Raw genomic sequence first — 26,383 nt, forward strand, 5'->3', positions numbered from 1 at the left:
AACAGACAACGGAAAATCTCAGGGTTCTCAAGGCAAGCAGGCAAGAGCTACTGACGATCTCAGAATCTGCTGACTCTCGCAGTCTTACTTCACTTCCCGCTGTATATTTTCCCTTCCATTTCTACTCCTTGCCTGCCCTCTTCTTGAGAGGCAGCTGATGCCTTGGGGCCTCACAGTATAAGGGGGCGGACCTAGGCTTCGGAATATTAGAGACCCTGGTTTAAATACTGACATTAACACTTATCGGTCAGTGACCACGGGCATCTCTTACTGCTTCCTGAAGACTCAGCTTCTTCATCTGGGAGTGGGTCTAATACCTCCCCGCTCACTGGGCGAAACACTGAGCACGGTGCCCGCATGTAGTAGGTGTTTCATGAATTTTAGTACTACCTCCTTTGTCTTTCTGTCCCTCTTTCTTCCCTCCATCCAGTTCAGGTGCTCATCTCTCTTTCCTATCTGCCTTTCCTGTCCCAACCAACTCCGCCAGCTTCTCTCTCTCCCATCAGTCCCCCACAAGGCAAGAGATACTGTCCCTAGGCGGAGATCATGTGGCCTGTGTGCCAACCTGGATTTTCTGAATCAAACAACAGAATCCCCTAAAATACAGAAAAAAGAAGGAAAGAAGGAAGGAAGGAAGGAAGGAAGGAAGGAAGGTAGCTAAGATAACTTCTCTTCAAGGGAGCTTTCCATCCCCTGCAGAATGAGTGACTTCTGCAAATTATCTCTTTAGTTTCTTTCCACCTCTTTAGGACAACATGAATTACTAGGCAGGAAGCAGAGAAACCAGTGTTGGGGATAAGAATCTGTTTGGTGACAGCCAGGCCCAAAATATTTTTCTAGAATAAACACACCAACCATCCATTAGCTTTCCAAGAAGTAGGCTGGCCATTTACCATAATAAAAAGACCAATGAAATGTTTTTCAAAACCATTTACCTGCTTGCCGGAGAGAGAGGCAAATGGAAGCTATTCCTGGTCAGTGTTAGACTAAAAGGAACACTTCAGCTATGTGCTTAGATCTGTCCAACAAAGGACACTGGAAGGAAGTATGAAGGATCTGGATGACAGAAACCGGAGCGTGAAACAACCCTGGTGGCTGGAAGTATGGATCAAAACGAACAAGAGAAAGTCCAACAGGCTGGTGTTTTTAAAAACTTCAACTGAATAAATACAGAACGTAAAGATGAAAAAAACAGCTCGTGTAAGGGCAGGTGGTAACTTAACAGGTCAATGGGTGTCGATGGTGTGATAAAGCCACCCAAAGGACCCAGGTCACTGGCAGAGGTCTACAGAGGCCGGAAGGGAGGTGGAGATATCCCACTGCATTCCGTGCTGCTCAGACCCCACGGACTCCGAGGAACTCTCTTTGGAAAGATAAATTTACCAGAAAAGCTCATCGTAAACTTGCAATGTTTCATTTAGAAAAGAGAAGACGATTTGGAGTGGGAGAGCTACTTAGATATTTAATCAACTGTCGTGGAGATAATAGAATTAGTTATAGAATTGTCGCACAGAACATGTAAAGTACTCAGGCACCTGGCACATTGTAAGTGCTCATTAAACATTAGTTATTTTCATTAATAATCAAGTAATTTGAATATTAATTTCCTATTTTGGTTGGAAATATCAGACTGTTCTCTATTTTCAAATGTTTCAACCTAATAGAACCAATGGGTAGAAGTTAAAGGCTTTAGTTCAAAATAAGAAAGGACTTTCTAAGAATTAGAGTTGCTGAAAAATGGTTGGGATGTAAGTCATTGTAAGTATTTAGGCCGAGGTTCAAGGAGGCCCATTGGTGAGGAATGTTGGGGAAGGGATTCTCTACCTTGGACAAGAGATGAACGGGATCAGGATTGGCAAAAGGACTTTCGTCTCGGGCGTTACTTCCAGTGAACTAATAGTGGCTGTAAAGTGCCATATCAAAAAAGCTTCTGAGGCCGTTTGGGTCCCAAGAGGAAAGATTTGGGAGAAAGAACCATCAGCAAAGTCTGCCAAGGGCAGGAATAAAGGGAACAGTGGTGTGAGTGCTAGGAATTTGGACTAGATGACACATCAAAATGCCTTCCAGATTCTGGTCCCATTGACAAGTCTCTGTAGCGTTTTAAGTGCATAGTTCAGTGTCCTCATCATTAGTGATGAGGACAGCTGGGTTCAGCCCTTGGTCACATGCTTCCAGGGTGCACACCACAACGACGGATCCTAGCTACATTTGGACAAAAATGATCGTCCTTTGTTTCATAATGGTTTCAACTGTCGGTTCAATCCGCCTCAAATTCAATGTCAGCCAGATGTCTGTGCTCAAAAATCTATCTGTGAGGTACAAACTGGGAAACTGGAAACGTTCTCATGCAGTTTGGAAGCGAGAACGAGAGGTCTGAATCAGGATTCTAGCGTTCTATTCCTAGCGTTATCACTGACTCACCGTGTAACCTTGGACCGAAGTACTGAGCTGTCAGGGCCAACTCCCCTTTCTCAGGAGGAAAACAGGACAGGCGAGATCAGTGATTATTCGTTCTTTCTGTTTCCAACATGTGCCTAAAGCTGGATACTGCCTATTCATTCCAGATGAAAGACCATAATTCTCTACTTGGTCATCCAGTAAGGCTTTTAAATTTCTCGTATAGCGTTCTTAGTGCTGCCTTTCATGAATTTCCCACCCATGTAGATATACAATTAATTTTATTTTAAAAAATTTTCGTGGCAAAGTATACATCACATAAAGTTTAGCGTTTTAAGTGCATAGTTCAGTGGCAGTAAGTATATTCACACCATTGGGCAACCATTACCACTTCCATCTCCTGAACTTTCCCAAACTCCCACCCATGTTTTTTAAAATATCATTCTATCGAACATTTCATACTGACCTGCAAAATTTTCACTACACTTTTCAAACTTAATAATATAGCACTATTATTTCTACCAGCAGAGGCCTTTGGGGATTATGGGTACCATCCAATAAAACCTCAATTAAGCAGAAGAGGTACTCTGGTTCATTGAACTGTCAGGCTCACTGACAGTTAAACAGAACACTCTTGGAGTCTAACTTCTCATTAAACATCTTCATAAGTGCATTTGTCCTGTTTGGTCAATTCTAAAGAACCAAGCAGACTCATCGGCGATTCAACATAGAGGCCTTTGGTTGGGAGTGGGAAATGGTTGTCACTTTAATTAGTGATTTTCAGGTTTCTGCTACAAAAGAACAGGAAATAATACAAGGGATGGGTTTAGGAGATTAATGTGAGCTTTTCATTTTATGTCTCAAAAGCAGGGCATAATTTTTTTTTTAATTGAATTAACGGAATGTCCAAAAGTCTTCACAAAATTTGGTACTCAGCAAAATCTGATCAGGTCTCTGCCCTGTGCTTGAAACTAATTCACATGGATGTTCTATCAGCCTGAAAACTTAATATACTTCGGATATTAAGAACAATGTTATCTCAATATTCATTCACCAGTATATTTAATAAACTTCCACATGGCACATATTCACTCTGGGCTCAACATTCAATTAAGCACCATGTGGGAGGGAGGACACGGATGACAAAGGGAACTTCTGGCCTTCAAGACACATTCTTTTAACGTGTTAAATACCTTCAAGAAAACATTAACTGACCACCTTACTCTTCCTCGAAAATTCCAATTGCAAAATTTAAACATCTAATTTGGATCTGACCACCTGAACACAACCAATTTTTACTTTCAAAATTCCACCTGCCTCTGTTCGCCAGGCGTTTCCCACTCACCTCTTCCAGAAGTCTTTGTTTGAGCTCTCGTTCGGTCTCCAGTTTCTGTTGTAAACTGCGGGCGTTCATTTCAAGCATGGCATGTTTCTTCTCCAGGTCGTTGAGCTGGACATTTGAAAAAAATTGGCCATGTTACCACATTTAGGACTGTTGGATGCTAACGACTTTTGCAAATATCCAAAAACCTTCACATGTAAAGAATAATCAAGTTCTAAAGGTCGGAACATAAGTGTTTGTTCAAGTATAAAAAAAGGCCCATATCACAGATAAGCTTTATATAAGTTATTCTATGAGGATAGATTATTATTTTTGAGGGATGGGTTTTATACACACACACACACACACACACACAGAGAGAGAGAGAGAGAGAGAGAGAGAGAGAGAGAGAGAGAGAGAGAGAGAGAGAGATTGAGAGCGCATGTGTGAGCAAGCACGCTGTGATTAGTTCTAAGAGAATAACTGCTCAGGAATTTTTCTAACATGTTTTGGCCAAATTAAATAATCAGTAAAAGCTAAATGGCCCGTAACGAGGCACATACACAAATAATGAGACTGCTTTATAAGATGACAGTTTTAATAAAAGAGGTATGGAGAAGAGAAATTCATCCTGAATTACCAAGTATCAAGAAAAGATGGCATCAGAATGTCTGGAATATTAAAGGATGGGTAGAACTTCGCTGTAGAATATTTTAAGAACTGACAAATAGAAAAAAAATTTCTTCACGTTAAATACAAAAGGGCTCACTTATCTCTAAATAATATATTTGCTTTCCTTATAATTAAAAAAAAGGTAGTAAGCCAGTATCAAAGAACTCAGGCATATTCCTGATGGCAAGCTCTAGCTCTGAATCCAAAAATTGTGTTTCTATAAAATTCTGGTAAGAAAAATAATCATGGATGTCCATAAAGATTTATGTTTATCACTGTGCTATTTATAATGACAAAAATAAATTGGAAGAAGCTCAAATTTCCAACACAAGCGGCATAATTAAAATAGGTATCTCCATGTAATTTATGTTTTTAGAACTACATGTTCAAAAAATATTCAATAACTCAAGAAAAGCCCCTAGTTATGTGATTTTTTTAAAAAAGATGTAAAGCTATTTATATAGTAAGAACTTAAATTTATAAATGTATTTGTGTATATGTGTGTGTGTACACATAAACATATCATGCAAAGAAAAGATTACAAATTCACCGATATGAGTAGTGACCGATTACGTCATATTTTCCTTTATTTTCCTGTGTTTCTATATCTTCCACAATGACCCCCAAATAATGATTTTTATAATCATGAAATAACAAAAGTTACACAAAATACAAAATTCAGATTATTTTATATGTGTGCATGTAAAAAGATACGTCCGTGTGAGTCTACGTGTATACATAAAATGTCTCTGATCTTCACTTTCCTCATATGTAACGGTGAAGCATCTATTCAAAATCTCTTTCAAGAATAACAAATAAAATCTCCAACCATTGGCACGTCACATTGTAAACACAACACGGAGTGCTACACGGACCGAACACACACTTCCAGTGTGAAATACTGAGGGCCTGCATTGTCATCAGACTCTACCTCTTCCCTGGACTTGGAACACAGAGAGGCTGAGCTGCCTCCTACTGCGGCGATGGAATGAGCATTAGTCCTTGCCATCAAGCACTTCTCGAGGATGCTCGACATTAAATCTACAAAGCCTCCCGGAAATCAAGTGCCAGAAAATGAGAGAGCTGTATGCGCAGGTCAAAATTCACATCTCAGGGGCCCAGGCTGGCAGATGTTGCGACGTCACTGGCTGACGGCAACATCCCAGTGCCCGCCGCACCACCCACACTACTGTCAGCCAGGGATGTCCCAGGGTGAAGCGTGACCGTGAGACGTCACTGGACTGAGTAAATGCATGTTTGTGAAACATGTTGACCACGGATCGCATCTGCATTTGTATCAAGTATGTCTTCTAAATGAAGGAAATGGAAATGTTTTCCTAAGAGGCAGAAGGGACAGGTGCTGACCTTGTCAGAGAGGCTCTCGGCTTTCAGCTTCTGTTCTTTGAGAGCCTGCTGCAGAGCGAGAATCTCAGCCTTGTGTTCCTTCACTGCCAGCTCAACCACCTGGCGCGACTCGGTGATCCGCTGATCGGCTCTTGCCCTGCAGGAGAAACACAGGCCCGCTTTCAGAAGTCCCACCATTACCATCTCTAGTCCTGATGAGCAACCAAACAGGCTGTGGGCTGGACAGACGCCCGACCCTGAGTCCCAGTTCCAAGTTATGTCTTGCTTTCCAAATTATTATAGAGCAAAGATCTGACCCACTTTAGGCCTTAGGTAAAGAAACTCTTCAAAGGTAAAGTTCCTGTGAGCACTCACTTGGAAAGGCTGAAGGAGAAGAGGCATTTTTTTCCAAATGCGACTGGGCTGAGAGGATGTGTCAAGGCTGTCACCCCCTCCCATGAGAGTGGAAATGGAATGAGGTCCCACTGAAGTACCCCTGGGTGCAGAGGACCATGGCAGACCCTATTCCAGCAAACATTGCCTCTACTCGAAGTATATGCAAGACGTTACGTTTTGGGTGCTTGTCAGGAAACAAACTTGAATTTGATGAACGTAAAGAAGGTTAGAGAATAGAAAAACTAGAAGCAAACTAGGAAAATCACTTCCCTTCCCCCACATGGCTCTTACTTCAACGCCTGGGCTTGTACAAGCTCCTCTGCTGGCAGCACTCCGGTTCCCGACCCTACAAACCCGAACCTCACTCAGCCTTCAAGGACAAACTCAAAGGCCACATCCCCTCCCCTTACTCTGTATCCGAAGCACGCTTCTCTCCTGGCACACCCCACTCTCTATTTTAGGTGATAAGTATCTTCATGCATAGTTTATCTCCTCTACTAGAGTCTTAGCCTCTTGAGGACAAGAATTAAGAATTAGATTTTACTCATCTCGGTATCCCATATAACACCAAAATAGGGTTGCGGGGGGAGAGAGGGAGAAGGAGGGGGAGGGGGAAGGGGAAGGGGAGGGGAGGAAAGACCTTTTATAATTGCCCCTGAAAGTATGCATGAAATATCTAAGCGCAGTCCATAATTATATTCCATGTGTGCCTGTGTGTTTCTTGATTCTGAAGCCAGCTTCTGACCCCAAAAATTTTCTCTGAAGGACTCTAGAAATAGCTAGGAGAGGAGCTAAACTTGAGAGTAGAAGGGAGGGAGTCTGTGTGTAAGGAAGCAGAATGTACCATGAGATTTGGAGGGGCCCAAGAATTCGGTGGAAAGAACAGGCGGTCTTAAAACGGGAGCCCTTCACATCGGCAAATACCCTGCAAAGGAGGATGTCCAAAAACGGACTATTTCTACCAGTTTCTCTAGAATTTAAGAGTGCTCATCTTTTGTCTCCAATATTTTCTAGTTTTACTGACTCAGCATACATTAAACATCCAACACTTTTAGTTGAGTTTACTGTGGTCAAGTTAATGTGGGAAATACTAAAGTGAGCCTGATAGAATCCAACTAAATGATAAATATTTCTATGTATACTTTATCTTCCTTAAGGAGTATCACAGGAAGGTGTGTTTCAGAGGAAGGTGACATTAGCGAGGTTATGAAGAATGAATACAATTTGGTTGTGCAGACCTGAAGTCATGGGGCGCAAAGTAGCTGACGTGGTACCTTTGTGCAAGCTGGAAAAAGGCACCTAATTCCACCTGCTGGTAAACTCTCTTAATATAGCAATTTTATTAGAGCAAAACACTTTCCTGTCATGAGCTGTAAAAACTGTCCTAAGACAGTCTACGGCCATGCCACCCTGAACATGCCCAATCCCATCTGATCTCGGAAGCTAAGCAGGGTCGGGCCTGGTTAGTACTTGGATGGGAGACCACCTAGGAAGACCAGGTGCTGTAGGTGTAAAAAATAAAAAAACAAGGGATTGTAAGCTGACAAGGTCCTTGCAACCTGTGAGGTCAACCAAGTGTTGCCTCGCCTAAAAAATAAAAAATAAATATATAAATTAATTAATTTTAAAAAATGTCCTAATAGATCCTCATACAGATCCTCAAATCTATGATGTCTTCAGTGTGAATGGCACCCCCTAGGGCCATGCAGGACACAACCTGCACCATCGTGGCCCTGGCAGGAACGGGATCCTAGCCGGGGGACATGGAAACAAAAGTGGGAAAACTGAGCACTGCCTGAACTGAACTTATTTCCTACCAAGGGGAAAAAGAAAAAAAGCTATTCTTGTAAAGCAGTTCTCAACTGGGGATGGTTCCGTACCCTCAGGGGACACTGGACAATGTCTGGAGACATTTTTGGTTGTCACAACTTGAGGAGGGGGTACTGCTACCAGCGTCTAGTGGGTAAAGACCAGGGATGATTGATGTTCAACGTCATACAATACACAGGATGGCCCCCATGACAAAAGATCATTGGGCCCAAACTGTCAACAGTGCCAAGGCTGAGGAACCCCAGGGCAGAGGGAAGACTAACATCATACACAACACAGGGGTTAAGCTGGTGATGGTCCTGCTACATGGTCATGATGACATGAAGCCTGAGGAAAGAGTTTCTGCAAAGAAAGCCCTGAGATAATTGTCCTGCTCTGCTTCGCAGGCCTCTGCACAGGGTAAACAGATGCCCGCTACTGCCACAGACTCCAGCTGACACTGACCATAGCTAAAGCGGGGATGACCAACCCATCCCAGTTTGCCCAAGAGTCTCCCAGTGTCAGCACGGAAAGTCTTCTGTCCCAGGAAACTTCTCAGTCCTGGGCGAGCTGGGACAATCGGTCGCCCTGACCATCGGCGTTCTACAAACAGAAAGTCCCACCTGCTCTGTTTCTCGGTGTCCAGCATCCTCTGTAACTCTCGAACCCGACACTCGAACTGGGACTTCTCGTCGCCGAGGACGCTCCTCCACGCCTCCCACTGCCGCTCCTTTTCCAGCAGCTCGTCGTTCAGGGCCTCCAAGTCCATGACCTGTTCTTCCAGCATCGTGCAGGTGGTCTTCAGCGCCTCCATCGTCTGCAAATCAGTACCACTGAGTTGTGCCTTGTATCAAATGAGGATTTCCTGGATGTTACTTTTGTCGGATTGGCTCCAGAAAAGCACAAGTTTCTAACTACAGCATAAATACAGCTTATCTTTTTCTTCTACAGACCGAGGGGACCGGATGAGATGGAAGGCGATTTCTGCTGCGATCTTCTAGGCAGAAGCCAAAGCAAGACCAGGGGGACCTTTTAAGAGACCTTGCTTAAAAATCAAGTGGCTCATTCATTTAATGATATGTCTGAATTATTTCAAGACAAGTATACTGCCAGTGTTTTTCATACGACAAAATGTTTAACTTAGCCTATGTCAGATTCTAAACAGTGTTTTTTTCTTAAAGTTGTATAAGTTGCAAATAAAACCTTTCATTTCATAAAAAAAAAAAAAAAAAAATCAAGTGGCTCACACTAGCCTCCCAAAGTATTCTATTTATTTTTAATTTTTTCAATCAAAATTAAGAACTACACACTTTTAAAGGCCATTTTTAAAACCCCCAAGCTTTCAAAACACAGACATGATTTTTAAACAGAGCCCATTTAATGGCTAGGTTCAGTCTTGGAACCCCAGGGAGAGATGCACCAGTCCCCCCTTCTAAAAATCTAGTGTCCCAGGGATGTCTGACGCTGTTAACCATCCTTACTTGCTTCTGGCTGGTGAGCTGCATCTCTCTCTCCGTGATCTCACGGCGGAGATGGTCCACTTCACTTCGCAGCTGCACTATCTCATCGTTGGCGCCAGAAGCCTCATCGAGTTGTTTGGACAAGTAGAAATTTTGGTTGTTGAGCTCAGCGTTGTCCTCGGTCAGCTGGTTTAGCTGCTCCTCCAGGTCTGTGATTACCTAAAAGAGAAAAGGAGACCAGTTACATACCAAGCCAGCCCATTTAAAATGAAAAATTGCTTCTAGAGCCATGGGTTTTTGAACGTGCATGACAATGACAATCAAAGTGTGGCTCACGAGTTTGCCTATCCAACTACAAGAGCCACACCCACACTCCCACGCCCACCAAGCGCTAAGACACACATGCTGTGGTAGAAAAGGAAAAGTCTCTGTTTCTTTCTAACCCAGGATTCACCTGGAAAATGTGGCAAATCGATCGAAAGTGAAGACCACATAGAAGGGGCAACTTTAAACATGATAAAGTTATTGGACGATAATACAAAGTGCAAAACACAAACCGAAGAAAAAGGTATCACAATCGTGAAATGCCTATGACACCATCGAGACGTTATAATTGGAGATAGATAGTCTTAGAAAGCAAAATACAGTTCTTATCAAGGAAGACTGAGTGAAGGACATTAAGAGTTATTTTAATAATATCTCAGACAGTAAATTTAATTTCATGCAACAAAGGTAAAAAAAGAAACTTAGGGGAAGCTCAGAATAATCCTGAAAATTTAATATTGTACCATGGCATCACTTTAATGGTATTTTTTTTATACGGTTAGCTATCAGAAAATGGGAAGGCACGTATATGAAACTGTCTTTTTATTGAGAGATTTAATCTGGTTTTGCTAAATTATTTCCCTGTTCAATGGCAGAATGACTTCAATTTCAGTGCATTTGGCTTTCCTATTCTCTCTGCAAAGGCTCAGTATTGGCGCTTGCAGAGAGCTTTTATATATAATACTTTAAAAGTTTAAGGGCAATTTTCTTACCATAGTTGGAATGAGGCACACAGGCAGTAAATTAAATTTGATGTAACAAAAAGATGTAAATTAAAAGGAAATGCCTTTAAGCCTATGATTATTAATTATTTCCAATTTTCAAACTTAGAGTAGAGCTCGTTTATGAAATGTTACCACTGTTTCCATGGCTAATTCTCTATTTTAACCACCTTTGATTAGCAATTAAAAAAAAAAACCTTCTCAGGCATATAGAATTAAAGAGCATCAATTAAGTACATTTGTTCAATGTGGCTCACACAACTCAGCTTCCCACTTTAACTGAGCTGATAGGCATTTAATGTAGTAAATGGTCTAGAAATTTGTATTTTAATGTCAGAAGCCATGTTAATCCCTAAAGTACTGGTTTGAAGCACACTGTCGGCTACAAAAGGGGGAATAAAGGGTATCTGGCTGGGTTCTTAGCTGAGACTCCTTTATCGGGGGAAAAAAATAGGAAAACAGTACAGGTTTGTCATTCCTGGCAGGCAGTTACGTTTCAGATAGTTTTCATCCTAGACTGCCAATGTCACCATTTAACTACTATGATTCCTTCTACCTCTTGTCCAAAGAAAAACAAGACTGAGGTAAACTGGCTTGGAAGCTACATAATAAAATGAATTCAGGAGCCCCCAAGAAGCGTCTTTGAACTCTGATGGGTTGGTTTCTCTATCTGTGACATGAAGGTAAATACTATATTTACTACTCTCCTGTTACTACTGTTTTAATGTTCTGAATTTTCTTGCACCTTAAGTACCAAGGGATAAAAATAAAGATGATGCTTCATTTTAAAGATTACGGTGGTGCCTCTTGAGGAGCAAATAGACTACATAAAATCTGTTGACATAAGAACATACACATTGCCAAAATAATTTCCTTGCCATTTGAAGACATATTTAAGCCTGTGGGTACCCGCTTCCTTTCCTTAAGATTTATGGGGAAAAAAATTCAATTTGTTATGAATCCATTTTTGCTACCTCTTCTTTTTCTCCCAAAATTAAATTATGAAGTGCTTAAGAAGCAGCACTTGAAAAAAGTCAATGAGGTGCCAAGATTATTATTCTCACTTCATTTGAGATGTGTCCATTGGAGCAGGAAGGGTCCTGTTTCCCTGTTGTCTTCTAGTTTTCAAGGGGTTGCATGTCTTTGATTTCGACATGTGGTTTGTGATTGCATGTTCTATATTTTGTCGTCATCTCTATTTTGCCCATTGGACAAGAGAAGACTTATGTGTCTGTGTGAAGCACCCAAGCACTCATGAAAGCATTTTAACTCATTTAGACTTTTTATATATTCTTTCTGCCCAAGCCATAAGATGTTTAGCTTGTGACTCTGTTTCGAGTTGCTGGAGTTATGGTATTGTTAGACACATACACACATTATTGAGTTTGCAGATATTCAACTGACTTTAAAAAGTATAATAATAGACAATAGGTGATTTTGAAGCAGGTAATGTGCAAGAAGAATTCTTGGGTCTACTTTGTGGCCCTTGGTACATTTCTCTCCACAAGGGCAAACGATCTTTTTACTGTATTAGAGTCTGTTAACCTTTAAGCTCCAAGGATAGAGAATAAAAAAGATAAACCGAAAGGCTGATTCAATCTTAGCAGTAAAAAAAAGATGAGGGAGACAGCATCATAATGCAGCTTTCTTATGCACCGTTTCTGCAGATAAGAGATCTTGGTGCAGTTCTAAGAGAATACAAGGATATAAAAAATAATCTCTCGGTGTCAAAAAATTTTTAAAAGCTTCTATTTGAGGTTATCTGTTGCTTTTCAAGGCTTTCATGAAAACCTCTTCCTGAGGAATAGATGTTAACCTTTCCCACCTGGCTGGGAGACCAGTGAGGGAACGTTACCAGGTAAATGTTCCACGGCATGATGGGCTGAGGAAACCAATCAGACAGTATCAGGCTACAAAGACACAGGACTGAAGTCCTATTTTAATCCCATTTTAATGCCTGGTTCTTTCTTGAAGGGAGCTATTTGCATATTATTTATTTTTAATCTTATAGCTGACAGATTGATTCATAATTAAAACTGTGTCATATGTTTGCCCACCAACTCCCCTCCAAAACAGCCTTAGGTAGGGTTTTAGGTGCCAGATTGAATCGAATCCTTTTTTAAATCACTTCAAAATATAGAAATGGTCAGAGCTTGAAAATCCTACTGTTCTTGAGCTTTTTAAAAGCTGCTCACTGGGAGCTTCTATCAACTGAGTTATAATTATAAGAGTCCCCAGCAGTAACGATGATGACGCTTCCTAGCAGAGACCATCTCGGCGCCAGCGAGAAAGGAACGCCCACCACACTCTCCTGAAGTGTCTGTCTTGAAAGCAGTCTTTGAACTTGCGAAAATATAACTGAGATCGACTATGGTCACCAAGTATTGTTCTAAAGTGGTAGTTTTCATTCAAACATTTTTAAGGAACAGAACCCTTTTCTCAACAAAGATGATGTCATAAATCCAAAATAATAAAATAATAACAGTAACCAATACTTTTTAGCACTATCTATGGATCAGGCCCTGTGCAAAGCACTTCGATGCATCAGCTCATTTAATTCTTGCAGGAACCCCATAGAATAGGTATTATTACCAGGTTTCTGATTTTATGACTCAGTGTTTCCTAAGTTTTACTGTTTCTGAAATTTGAATGTATATTGGAACTAAAAGCAGCAGTCTCTCTTCCCTCACCCAGTTGCCAAAGAGCAGTTATGAAATGAATTATGTGTCTTATAATCGAGGACATAACAAGTTATCCTCGTGTTAAGAGGCTTGGGAGGATAATATCACATACGTTACCAAGAGGCCAATTTAGGATCTGAACCCGGTCTGCCTGACACCAAAGCACATGGTTTGGACCACTGAACTACCCAGCTGCTCTAGACAAAATGTAGGTGGGAGTGTCTCCTTCCGCTTAAAGAGGCCCCCAGAGGCTTCTCCACAGAATGCCAGAGGTAAGCAAAGGAAGAATTAGAGGTCACTGTTCCATAAAAAGCAAATTTGAGGAATAAAGAGAGTCTAAGAGTGACATAAGAAAGTAACCAAATTCATTCTACATATTGCTATATTCTTTTAAAAATTAAACTTCAAAAATAAATAAATAAATATATAAAAAATGATAATAAAAATAAAAAATAAAATTTAAAAAACCCCTAAACTTCCAATTTAAAAAATGTGAGGGAGAGTGGATTACAAAGGAGCACAAGGAAACTTCTGAGGATGATGGATATGTTCAACTTTTTTTATTGTTTTGCTGGTTTCATAGATATATACACATTTAAAAACTCATTGGGTAATTGTACTCCAATTATTTCTCAATAAAACTATAAAAAAAGTTTAAGTTCTTATGCCAAAAGACTAAAAAAAGAGAAAAGAAACCTCCAGATGAAGGATTACTGATGTACACATTTAAAATACATCCAAGTTTATTTTAGGAAAAAAAGAGTAATGTAAAAAAAAAAAAAAATCACAGTCACAAAATGATCTATATTTTATTCAGTGATCATTTATGAGTATGTATATAACATAAGCAAAAAATTCTTGTGTAAAATAAGAAACCAAGGTAATAAGAAATTTAAAAAGTAGGGCAAAAGAAAACAGGAACAGAATGCATCCTCTCAAGGGAGGCGAGAATAGAGGAAACGAACAGATATTTCTAAGGCGGGCCCGCCCTAATCCGGCCATCAGCATCCAGAAATACAGACCAAAAATCCACCTGCCAGGGGCCCCAGAGTTAAACAAGAGGCACATCTCACAATTTAGCTATTCCACTTTTGAGAATATGCTCATCAGAAACGAGTGCTTGTAGCCACCAGAGGAATTGTATGAGAATGTTTTCTAACAGCTTTATTCAGAACAAAAACAATCCATATGTCCATCAACAGGAGGATAGAGAAACAAGCTTCAGTTCTATGCACACACTGGAAACACTATACCATGGTGGAAAAGAACAAATTCGGGACGGATACAACAACATGGATGAACCACACAGACAAGTTAAGTCAAAAAAGGCTAAACTCAGAAGAGCACATCCTCTGTGATTCCACTTAAATGAAGTTCAAGAAAAGGCAAACCTCATCTATAGTATCAGAGGTCAGAATAGTGGTTCCCTCTGGGCAAAGGATGCTGGTGAGAAGAGATGAGGGAGCCTTCTGTGGGCTGAAAATGGTCTGTATTTGATCTGTGTTGTGGTTGCATAGTTGTTTATATGGGTAACAATTTCATTGAAGTGTACACTTAAGATTGGTGCACTTTATAGACTTTACTGTGTATATTTTATACCTAAATTAAGGAGGGAGAAGCACATACCATCAGGACTTAATGTCCCATTTGTAGTAGGTAAAGAGGAAAGAAAGAGTTCATTACAAGAAAATAAAATATGTGGGGACGGGGGGCGGGTTCTAGAAATTCACTGATGCAAATAACGCAAATTGAGGCAAGCTCACGAGGACTGACTAAGGAGATAATAAATAAAGCAATGAAAGGACCACAGAAAGGCAGTGGAACCATAAATAAAGATAACATCCCAATCTTCTGAAAGGGGCCTATTTCAGTCCTCCGTTTTGATCAAAAATAGACTTTGCATTTCCACTGACCCTCTCCTATTACATAACCTATGAAAGATGCTTATCTGCTCATAGAATTTATTTCTCTCGATATAAATAACATCTCCCAAAGAGTCCTAGATTTTAAATTTGCATGTTAGGAAGCCAGATTTCACCTGTTAGGAAGTTGAATTTTCTGGATCCCCCCTAGGAGAAGGACTCGTTGGTGTTCCCTTTCTGCAGAGGCAGCAGGCTGGAGCAGCCTCGCACACATAACTGCCCCTAACCTCTAGATAGTGTCTGGCTTGGGCTAGCCTCAGGACCTTCCACACTGGAGAAGGAGGGAGAGCTGCCCTGGGCCTTTTGTTGCAGCTTCTGAAACCTATTAGTGGTGGTCGTGCAGTGACAGTTATTTAAACCATTACGACTATGCTCCCTCAAACATGAAGAATGGTTTTAAATTTTTAAATCGACTGAAACCCAAGAAACTGAAGTTATCTGGGGTTCAGAAACGCCAAATCAGTTTGACAGCATTAACTGCTTCAAGCTGAAAGTCTGTATCAAAAATCAGCCCCTGATATCATGAAGAGATGTCCCCTTTTCCTTCTCAGTTTTAGTTTTGTTATTTTAATCATCTTTGGTTCATACTCACAGTACAGCTGTTACGAAGGGCATCAAATTTGCGCTGGATTTCATCTCTATGTGCCTAAAAGGTAAGAAGTTGATTATAAATTTTCCATAGGGAAGAATACAATTCTACATGCTACGGGTCAAATAAAGAGAACAGCAGTAGCCTAGAAAGACAAGAATGCTGTTGCAGCAGCCCCGACATCTGTTTTTCGAAGAATTAATTAATCAAGTCATCCCCGACAGAAGAAGAAAAAGTTATAGGAACACATGATGCTATGTTAATAATAATTAACTATTTTTTTTAATTTAATTTATTTTTTCAATTACAGTTGACATACAACAATGAACTATTTAGACCATACAGCCTATTCTTTACAAGTATATTTGAACATTCATATTAATGCCTAGGGATGAGTGAAAGGCAAAAATAATAAAGGATGAAGTTTCTACTCTCCTTCATTTGCCTTATTCCTCATTCTTAATTTTCCCTCTTCCCTTGATTGGACTCCCCATCCCAAGCCTATTCCCGAGAGAAAGATACACACACACAAACACAGACATACATACAAGACAATAGCCAGGACAAAGTAGGGACTTTTTTTTTTTAATCGAAAGCTGCTGAAATTCAGGAACCTCACAGTGACCTTGAAATAAATATAAAGGCAGAGCTGCTCTAAAACAGCAGCATTCATTCGGTTGACGAGGATTTTTTTTTTTAGTGCATACTCTATGGCAGACACACAATAGGATAGAGCATGTAGGGCCTACACCTTCATTGTGGTGAGGGAAGATAGAACATAAACGAGTGCATGATTACGAACGGTGTCAAATGCTATAAAGGAAACAAACAATAAAAGGAATAAGGGGAATCGAAAGGAAGTTACTTAGATGGGGTGGTCAAGGAGGCTTTTCTGAAGAGGTGACATTTAAACTGAAACCTGCAGGTTGATGAGGAGCCAGTCATGCAAAGAACAGTTAAAGCAGAGAGAACAGCATGTGCAAAAACCCTGAGGCAAGAAAGGGTTTGGTGCATTTCATGGACAAAAAAGAGCTGAGTGGCTAGACCGGAGTTTTTAAACTTCGAGCTGTGACCAAATAGTGAGCATGACAAGCGGGATTTATTTTGGTTTGTTTTATCCAATGAAATGAGATTAACAGGATAGAACAGAAAATATCAGAATGTACCTTGGATAGTTAAGGTAAGTATTGTTGTAGGACTTTTGCTCAGATATCATAACTCATCAAGTTTAAGTTGCTATCAATCATAAGACTAGCAACATAATGTAACATTAAAAAAAGAAAAAGTGCTATCAATTAAACTATAATATGTTTATGTCTATGTAACTATATACTCACATATAGGCTGTGATGATAAGATGCACCCTGATTTTAGATACCTTAAAACCAATGAAATACAGTATACGTATTCTCTTGTATTAGAATGCAAAGTAAAATGTATTCTTCAGTGGGCTGTAGCCAAACAATTTTTGAAAACCACTTAGCTAAAGTACAGCAAGAGAAGGAAAAAGTGGCCCGAGATGATGGTAGAGTCAGGCAGCGACCAAGAATCTTGAAGGCCCAGAAGAGTTTGGATTTTGTTCAGAAAGCAATTAATTGGAAGTCAATCAAGGTTAAGAAGCAGACCAACATGATCTGATTGTTACTGTGTGGATGCTGTAGAAAGAACAGACCAAAACAGGACAAAGGTAGAAAGGAACAGGGTAACACTGTCATTCAAGGAAGAGAGAATGGTGACTTGGAGTAGGATGATAGCAAAAGATGGAGAGAAAGGGATGGAAGTGAGATCACTTTTGGAAGCACATGTATAAGACCTGCTGGTGATCATGAGGTCAAGGGAAAGAAGGCATCAAAGATGCCCTAACAGATTTTTGATGTGAGAGACAAGGTGGACTGCGATACCATTTGCTTAGCTATAAAAGCCAAAGAAGAATCTAGCTTGGGGCAGAAGCAAAAGTGGTCTTTCTCTTTAAAAAAAAAAAAAAATCTCCATTAAAAGGTCTATAAGACAACCAGGACAAAAATTTTAGTGCTGTGATGTACTCTCTAATGAATCTATTTTGCCATAAATTAATATTTTAAGTTTATAACAGTAGATCAGACACTGCAGAAAAATAACTGTGAACTTGACATGGCAATAAAAACTCTGCAAAATGAAACACGCAAAGGAAATAAAAAGACTGAAAAATTAACAGAGCATCCATGAGTTGTGAGACAACTTCAAGCAGCCTGATATACATGTAATTAGAGTCTCTGAAGGAGTGCAGAGGTGAGATAGAAAAAAAATTCGAAGGAATTTCCAAAGTTGATGAAAATCATAAACTCACAGATGCAAAAAGTTCAATGAACCTAATAAGCACAAGAAACATGATGAGATTTAAACTAAATCAGATCATAAACCAACTGCTTAAAACCGGTAATTAGCAAAAATCTTAAAACCAGCCAGACAAAAAGACAAGTTACACACAGAGAAACAAACAGACGAAAGACAGATTTCTAACTAAGGTGGGTTTGAGTAAGGGTGGAAAGCAAGCTAGAAGACAGTGGAGGAACATCTTTAAAGTATTACTGAAAGAGGAAAAAAAAAATAACAGAAACAAAAAAAGCTGTCAATCTAAAATTCTATACCTAACTAAAATCTTGCAAAAATTAAGGTGAAATAAAGACTCTTTCAGATATGCAAAAGCTGAAGGAATTTGCCACCTGCACACCTGTACTCTAAGAAATGTTAAAGGAATTCTTTCAGGCAGAAGGAAAATCACAACCGGAAACTTAAATCTGTAGAAAAGAATGAAGAGCACTGGGAAAATGGAATAACAAAACAAAAATAGATAGTTGCATAGACAGACTCACAAACAGATTCATAAGTAGTTATTATTTACAATCAGCTTCCAAAAAAAGTAGCTGATATTTTTATGGCTTAATTCAATAGATTATATCATTTTCCCCCAAAAAAATCAATGTGCTTTTTAACCCAGCAACAATATGAGAGACTTATTAATTAAATGGAGTAAGAATACTATTTATCTAAAGTAGGAACATGGCTGTCTACATACACTACTGTTGAAATTTCATCTGTCAGCAAACAGCAGCCTGGCCCCAAAGACCATCCAATGCTCTTGAGTGCATTTCATGATTACCAAGAAGAAAAAAACAAGGATTCTAGAGGAAGAAGAAGGCCCTTGGGTTACTAAATAAACTCTAGCACAGGAGTGATAAAATTTTTTCTTTAAAGGACCAGACAGACAGTAAATATTTTTGGCTTTGAGGGCCATTCAGTCTCTGTGACAACTACTCAACTCTTTCCTCACAGAACAAGAGTGGAGCCATACTCAATATGTAAACAACTGAGCATGGTTGTGTGCCAGTGAAACTTTATTTACAGAAAACAGAGGCAGATCCAATTTGGCCCACTGGCTGTAGCTTGCTGACCCCTGCTCTAAGAAATTATTTGGTGTGAAATCTCTCAAAGACAGAAACAGAAAGCTGAGGGTACAGTTAATCCCTTCAAAGCCTAAACAATGAGGATAAAAAAGCTCCCTGACCTAAACCTAGGGGTAGACCCTCTAATCCACTTTCTCGTTAATAGCAAAGTCTCCAAGTAACACCGCACCATTGAAAACTTGTTCAATTGCCCCGACTGTAGTATGAACTTTCAAACACTAATACTGTTTTGTCTTTAAAATTTACCATTATGAGGCCTTTGGATCCTTTTGACACATCAAATGGCAATCCTCTCTGAAAGTATAATGTAATGAATTACCGTCATTATGGCTTTTGATTTATTATTGACTGTGAAATATAAATACAAAATGTAGGATTGATCTTGTTGTGACTGCTAGAAATACTATGAGCATTTAACAATTATTAGACTGATCTGTGTAAGAAAATGTTAAGAAACATGTTTTATGTTTCTTTGAAATAAATTGCAAACAAATATACAAAAAAGCAAAAGGTCACAGAATAGTATACATAAGGATAGTAAAATACCTTAGATAAGTTTTAGATTCTCTCAATGAGATATCTGAGTGTTAACTAGGCATTAGGTGCTACAGGGAATAAATACTCTTGAAAATTATTGAGGACCCCGAAAAGCTTTTGTTTACATGGGTTGTATCTATATTTACCATATTAGAAATTAAAAATGAATTTTTAAAAAATATTTGTATTCTATTTCTTTTAAAATAATAACATTGGTCTTGCACCATCAGTATAAATGTTAACACAATAAAAATGCCAAATGATATTTAGTATTATTGCGAAAATAATCTGACCTTGGGGACGCCCTAGAATACACAGATCCCACTTTGAGAACCACTGATCCAGGGGTTGAGTGGCAATAAGGTAAAATGAACAGGCTGCAGCCTGGAGACTGAAGAGGCACTCTATTTTGGGAGTACTTACGTCTTCACTAATTTTAAGGAAAGTTACAAGAAGACGAAAAAAAAGGAATTATAATACAGCCTTGATGAAAGAAAATATCTGCAGAGGTGAGGGAAAGAAATCAGTATTTAGAAGTCTGATCACCTTCTGGGATCCCTGGTCAGGATTCTAGAATACTCAGCCTTCCATGCATCCACCCCTGGCCCTGTGAAGGCAGGCACTAAGCAAGACTGTCACCTTGCATGCCCCAATTCTATATCCTGGCTATCACACCGATGGCTTACTAATTAAATACAGGGTTTGATATTTATGTAAAAAAAAAAAAAAAAAAAGAGTGTGTATTGACTAATGATTTTAACCAAGCAAAGAGGATGACTCTGGGATCTCATAATCACCAGATGCTGGGAGGACTTCTTTCATTAGTCGTGTCTCTAGCTTTAGATTCTTGATTATTCGGTGTTAGTCATTTAACAAAATCAGTAAAAGAATGAGAGGGCAGGGACACCAAACGTGTCCGTGGGGCCTTGCTGGTGTACACAGGGCCCCACGCCAAGTCTACCCCGTGGTCCCCTTCAGAGTCACAGCTACATCGTGTCACACATCTGTGTGCTCTAATCTGTGCAGACTCAAAATTGTCTTGTTTAGATGAAGAAATTACATGGAGTCTTAAATCTCAAGTCCAGGCAGAAAACTCTCTCTTCCACAGAGAATTTAAGCACGGAAGCGTCTTAAAAGTATGGAGTTTTGTTAAAATTGGACTTGTCTGTCGGTCTCTACTCTGATTTAATTCAGCTTTTAGTGGCCAGTGAATTTCAACACAAATGCAATTGACAGGATGAGTAAAGTGAAAGTGGGAGAAAAGCACTTCCAAGACCAACAACGGCTGCTAGGGGGCCCTTGCTGAGCTCCTCCAACGCAGAGATTCAATCTGACCAGGCTCCCCTCGAAGCTGGCCCAGAGCCAGAGGCCGAACAGGACAGCTATTCCTTCCCAGGCTAAAAGATAGAGGCCTCTTAGAAATAAGCAATAATAGCCCATTTGGCTATTCCCTTTTATTGACGGAACAGCCTGCTATGAAGCTCACAAACCTCCTGGGAGATAATTTTAGATCCAGCTGATTTAATTTGATTGATGCTTCTGCTGTGTCTGAATTTGGGCCTTGAACAATGAGAGAGAGTACTGCATTTGTGACCATTTTCTCTTTCTCTTGGAAAATACATTCTTCAGAACAAATACAACAAAGCCGGTCAGGCAACAACCACATACGGTCCACAACCAGGTTTCTAGGATGTAATAAAAAGGAGGGAAAGAAAAAACCCACAGCCTCAAAACTGAACGGAAGCAAACTGACATGGGATTGGAATTCCTGCATGATGGGCTTACAAACAGCTGTCTGACCAAAGGCATCATTTTTAACAAGCCCTGTTTTCCATGGCATCTTCATCTGCAAGACTGGTAGGTAGAGCCCTAGTTTCTAGAGCTAAGGAGGTCTGTTTCTTTCTTTTTTTCCTAAGAAGATGCTCTGAGGCAGTGATCTCATCTGACTAAATTAAGTCGTGACTTGCTGCTATGCTAGGCTCCCAGCAGCCATTAGACACAGCGCATTCCAACCAGCAGCAATACAGGATTTAAAGACTAATTTCCCCACAGATAAACAGCAGTGACACATGCTCTATTTTCTACCCTCCTCCTTCTGAACGGAAGGATGAGATGCATGGCCACCACCCTCCCTCCCAATTCCAATAGAGCACAAGATAAATACATCCTTCTCCTCCAATGTGAAAGGATTTGAGGAATTACAGGCCAACTCCTTGGAAAGAAAAAGCTAGACACAGCAGCACCAGGTACACAGTGGGGGCTCATTAAGAATAGATTAAATTACTGATGGCTCCTTTTCCTTTCAGAGCTTGGGTGTTCAAACAGGGGCAAAATATTAATATACAATGCATTAAATATAATAGTGGTTAGATTTTTAGGTGTCTCCTTTAGTAGCTAAGAAATGCTACCTGCTTATCTCCCTCCCCATCCATCCAACTCCAGAAAGCGTATAAGCCTTCTTTGCATGTACTCGTGCATTCGTTTCTTTCCTACATCCATTTTTTTCCTTCTATAGACTTATTTTCTCTTTGCCTTTTCTTCTTATTTTATCCTGTTATACTGTTTTGCATCTTTCAAAACTTCTTTCAGTACATTTTGAAACAAGGCAGAGTATATGTACATAAAGAGATATCGTGACTCCTTTTTCCAAACCAGGTATTGGGGGCATGTGGCATCGACAAGTGTTTAATAAGTGTTCACACAGAGACAATAGAAATTCAGGTTACGGTCGGTATCTGAACTTGGCTTAAGCCCTAAAAAAAATCTAAGATACACAAGCACCTTCTGCGTAGGAGTTACTATGTACCCCCAGAATCTTGGAAATCCCTGCATCCCAGACTGGTCCCTAAGGACCCTGGCTGGCACTGTCAGATCTCATTCCCAATTTGGTTCAGATAATGGGCTCCCCAAACCCAACAAAGGGAGATAAATTCTCCCTTTGAAGAATGAAGCTTAAAATAAATAATAAATTTCTCCCTAAGAATGAAGCTTAAAATAAATAATAAATTTATTTATCTTAAACTAGTGTTTTACACACACACACACACACGCACACACACACACACACACACACACACACTTTTAAACAGGGTGAATCATAAGCACCAAATGTGCATGGCCATCTGTAGGAGGAACCCTACTCTAAGAGATGTCTGGAGATATCTGCTGATGGAGATGGGGACAGCATCCAAGATGAATCAGGTACCTTATTTTAAAAAGCACTAAAGCCTATCAGTGTGGCATTGTGACCTGCCCACAAGAGAGTGTACCCTGACCAGCAGGCACGACTATACCCATCCACTTGGCAGGCACAGTACGTTACTATTAGAGATATAGGTGCTTGGTTGACAATAGCCATTAAACTCATTCAGCTTTCTATGCCCACAGTCCAGGTGCACCAAGCAACCTTCCCAGAGTAATGGGATTTTTAAGCAGACTTCCCCGAAGGGAAAAAAAATGCAAAGATTAGCCACCTGGAGGGTCCTGACAACTTGGAGGTTGTACTTCCCACTATAAGCTAATAAGATGGCATTTTATATATAAGAATCTTGTGAGTTTTGTTAGCCTGGGTCAGTCCCTGTGAGAAGGATCAGCTGTGGGAGATTGGCTAAAGAAGTCATATTTTTAGACTTCTACAAAGAACTAAGTCTAATGACCTCCTTGCCCAAGTTCTACTTCCAAAGAACACTCGAGTAAACTAGTCTCTCAGAAAGAGCAGGGAAGCAAGGTCCCTTTTAGAGAAAGAATCTCTCATTCGGATCATACCGGATGCTTACATAAGACATAAAGCAAAACCCGCAACTTAAAAAAAAAAGGTAACATAAATGAAGTTAACCAAAACAAATATAGAAATATGGTAGAAAGACTACTATAAGGTATAAGATTATTATTATTTTTTTTTAACAATTATTGAGAACCAACGTAGAAGACCCAGGTAAACAGACTCTGGCTGAAACTGAAATTTGAAATATAATGATGATTATTTTAAAAAGAAGGAAGATACATAAATAAAGGAGAAACTTTTTAAGATGCTAAGGAAAGCTCAGATATTACCAACTGATTGAGTATACTAATTCCAATGAAAAAGAAGCCTTTGTGAGCCAATCTTCTGCCCATTATACAGCTCTATAAACCATTTTTTTCTCTCTTGCAATTTCTAAGAGTGAGCAAACATCCTCTGCACCACACTCATCCTAGCTGAGGCCTTCGGCAACCGGAAGGGGCCACGCCCCAGGCCTACCGTGAGTGCCTGGATCTCTTCTTCTGCCTCTGCTGTCGTCTCTTCCAGCTCGGTCTTGGCCTGGCGAAGCTGGCTCTCCAGGGCTGCCCGGGCAGCCTGCAGGGCTGTCAGCTGGGACTCACGCTCCTGCAGGGAGAGCTGCAGCTCTGTGAGCTGGCGCTTTAGCTCCAATTTCTGCTCCTCGTGCTCTAGACTGACCTGAGAGAGAGAGAGACGGAGATGCATGCTCATTTGACCTTAACTATATAAAGAAAGCCAGGACTCGACCTGCTGTTCAATGTGCGTCTTAAACTTGGTCATGGAATCAAATTTTCAGCACTCGACTGAGGGAGGAAAATGCAGTTCAACAGGTCTGACTTCTACGATTCTCAAAAATCAACAGGAGTAAAAAAAATGTAAGAGAGAGTATATATAAAGCATCCCTTACTTACAAATATTCAAATGATTGAGAAGGTTTCACAAAAAACAACAACAAAAAAAACATGGCAACAATCTTCAGTGAAAATTATAACAAGTACTCTTATTAGAAAAGCATTTAAAAGTAATCAGATATAAATAACATCTTATTTAACATCATATTAGTAACAGGGACATCTTCATAATTAGAATACAAATGGAACATCAGAATGAATTCTATTTATTTTAAATGGTCCTGCTCTGATTTGTTCTCATTATATAAACTGCATTAGTGTCACATTATGATCTAAGCATTCTTCCTTCCATCTGTCCATCTATCTACTCAACATTTCATCCATTCATTTAAAAAATGTTTACCCAGTAACTTCTGTGTAAAATGGAATATGGTGATGAAAGACAGTCTTGACTTAAAGTTGGGGAAAAAAATGAAAGCCAACCATTACTATACACTGCAATCAAGTGCAAGGGTCGGGATGCATAGGGATGTAGTGAGAACCCAAAGGACAGAATGGGTAGGGGAGATAACTCTGGATCTGTGTATTGAAGAATACAGGAACCCAATGAGCAGCTCAGACAGGAAAGAAAATTCCAAGCAGGGGAAGCGAGATATCCAAAGGCAGGGAAATGAGGGAGACCATGGCACATCTACTGAGCTAACAAACACTGACAAGGTTGTCCTAGGGACCAGACCCTGTGTCAGACACTGGGGATGCCAAGCAAATGCAAGATGCTCGTTGCCCTCAGAGAGCTCACTGTCTAATGGGGACTGCCAAGAGGTACACGGGGTGAGGAGCCAAACACTGAGGGGACACCCCATCCAGCTCCAGAGGGTAGGAGAAGGTTCCCCAGGAAAGGTGACGCCAAAGTCCCAAAGGCCATAGGGTACAGAAAGGCTTGTAAAAGATTTAGCCTAGGGAACCAACAGGATTTAATGGTTGATTCAAGGCGGGACTGGGGACAAAGGACAGAGCGAAGTCGAAGGTGACGCCTGTGTTTCTGGGCAGGTGAGCCCCACAGCGTGAGACCAGTAGCTATGACAGGGAACATGAGAGGAAGAGCTAGTCTGAGAAGAAAGATAAGAAATTCAGTCTTGACGTGTTAAACCTGAGCAACAAGGGAGACGTCTGGGTGGAGACATCTAATGTCTGGGACGACAGGTCAGAAACTGGAGAAAGATCTGGGCTGGTGAGTCAGTGGCAGCTGAAGCCAACGCTGTGATCTCTCTCTAGTGAAGGTGAGGATGACAACAGATGATGATGATGGTGTGACAGCAGCAAATGTGGTATTCACAACGTGCCTGGCACTGTTTTAATTCCTTTCGTCTTCAAATCACCCCAGTGAGGGAGGTACTACTATTACCTCCATTTTGCAGATAAGCAAACCGTGGCAGGGAGAGATCAAGTTAACCAAGCAAACGTCACAGAGCTAAACAACGGCAGGGCTCCCAACCTAGGAAGTCTGGCTCCACTGCTTACCACTGGCCTTCTTTAAAGCAGTCAGAGCTGGCTGTGACTCTACCGGCAGGCCTGAAAACTCCCATGGTGCCACTTGGCAAAACCATGGAGAGATAGGTGACAGCGACAGGTGAGCAAGATGCTGTACAATGACAGGAAGTCCCAGGAGCCCTGCACCTTCGGGACTCCACACACTTGGCTAGAGAAGAGCTAACACTGCACACACGGGGTTGGGGAAAAGCCCAGGGCCCTTTAAGGTGAGGCCTCTGCCTCCAATCTCAATAGCAGCAGCTTGCAAAGAGAAGGTGGGTCTACCTTGTTATATCTAAAGCTAAGCTCCAAAACTCCCAGAGTATATACAACTCTGAGCCTCTCGCGAGCATTCTAAATTTCTCCCACCATCCTTGGGGGGATAGCTAGATTAATTTAAGAACAAAGCAACACGCTTCCCCTGGGGCGATTTACTTGCTCAGATGAGCTACAGCAGCAGGGCAGGCAAGGTACGAGAAATTGTGGAAAGGAAAGGCAGGACAGCCAGCCAATGTTCCCACGCTCAAAGAAATCTGAGTTATTTACACTCACACTTTTAAGGCTGACACTACGGGGAAATGTTGTTACTTACTGAAGAGTAAAAATATAGCCTGGCTAATAAAAA

The 26,383-nt window shown here is 40.5% G+C and overlaps 1 protein-coding gene and 1 non-coding gene across 10 annotated transcripts in view; one reads left to right on the forward strand and one right to left on the reverse strand.

Annotated features, from left to right (window-relative positions):
• Window positions 1-26,383, reverse strand: part of CIT (citron rho-interacting serine/threonine kinase) — a 145,991-nt gene that overhangs the window by 26,442 nt on the left and 93,166 nt on the right. For 5 of the 9 annotated variants that reach the window (XM_015586836.2, XM_015586838.2, XM_015586834.2 and 2 more), the window contains 6 exons: window positions 23,858-24,055; window positions 15,641-15,694; window positions 9,421-9,618; window positions 8,563-8,783; window positions 5,756-5,891; window positions 3,743-3,847 (listed from right to left, as the gene is read on the reverse strand). In XM_015586836.2, coding sequence (XP_015442322.1) covers window positions 3,743-3,847; window positions 5,756-5,891; window positions 8,563-8,783; window positions 9,421-9,618; window positions 15,641-15,694; window positions 23,858-24,055 — 912 coding nt within the window. The remainder of the gene's footprint in view (window positions 1-3,742; window positions 3,848-5,755; window positions 5,892-8,562; window positions 8,784-9,420; window positions 9,619-15,640; window positions 15,695-23,857; window positions 24,056-26,383) is intronic. The other 4 variants (XM_015586835.2, XM_025044530.1, XM_015586839.2 and 1 more) reach the window with 2 other exon arrangements.
• LOC112477241 lies at window positions 7,523-7,641 on the forward strand. Its single transcript, XR_003045373.1, has one exon. It is a non-coding gene; the product is annotated as a 5S ribosomal RNA (ribosomal RNA).

The sequence above is a fragment of the Pteropus alecto genome, unplaced genomic scaffold (genome assembly GCF_000325575.1).
Source record: "Pteropus alecto unplaced genomic scaffold, ASM32557v1 scaffold113, whole genome shotgun sequence".
Lineage (NCBI taxonomy): Eukaryota > Metazoa > Chordata > Mammalia > Chiroptera > Pteropodidae > Pteropus > Pteropus alecto.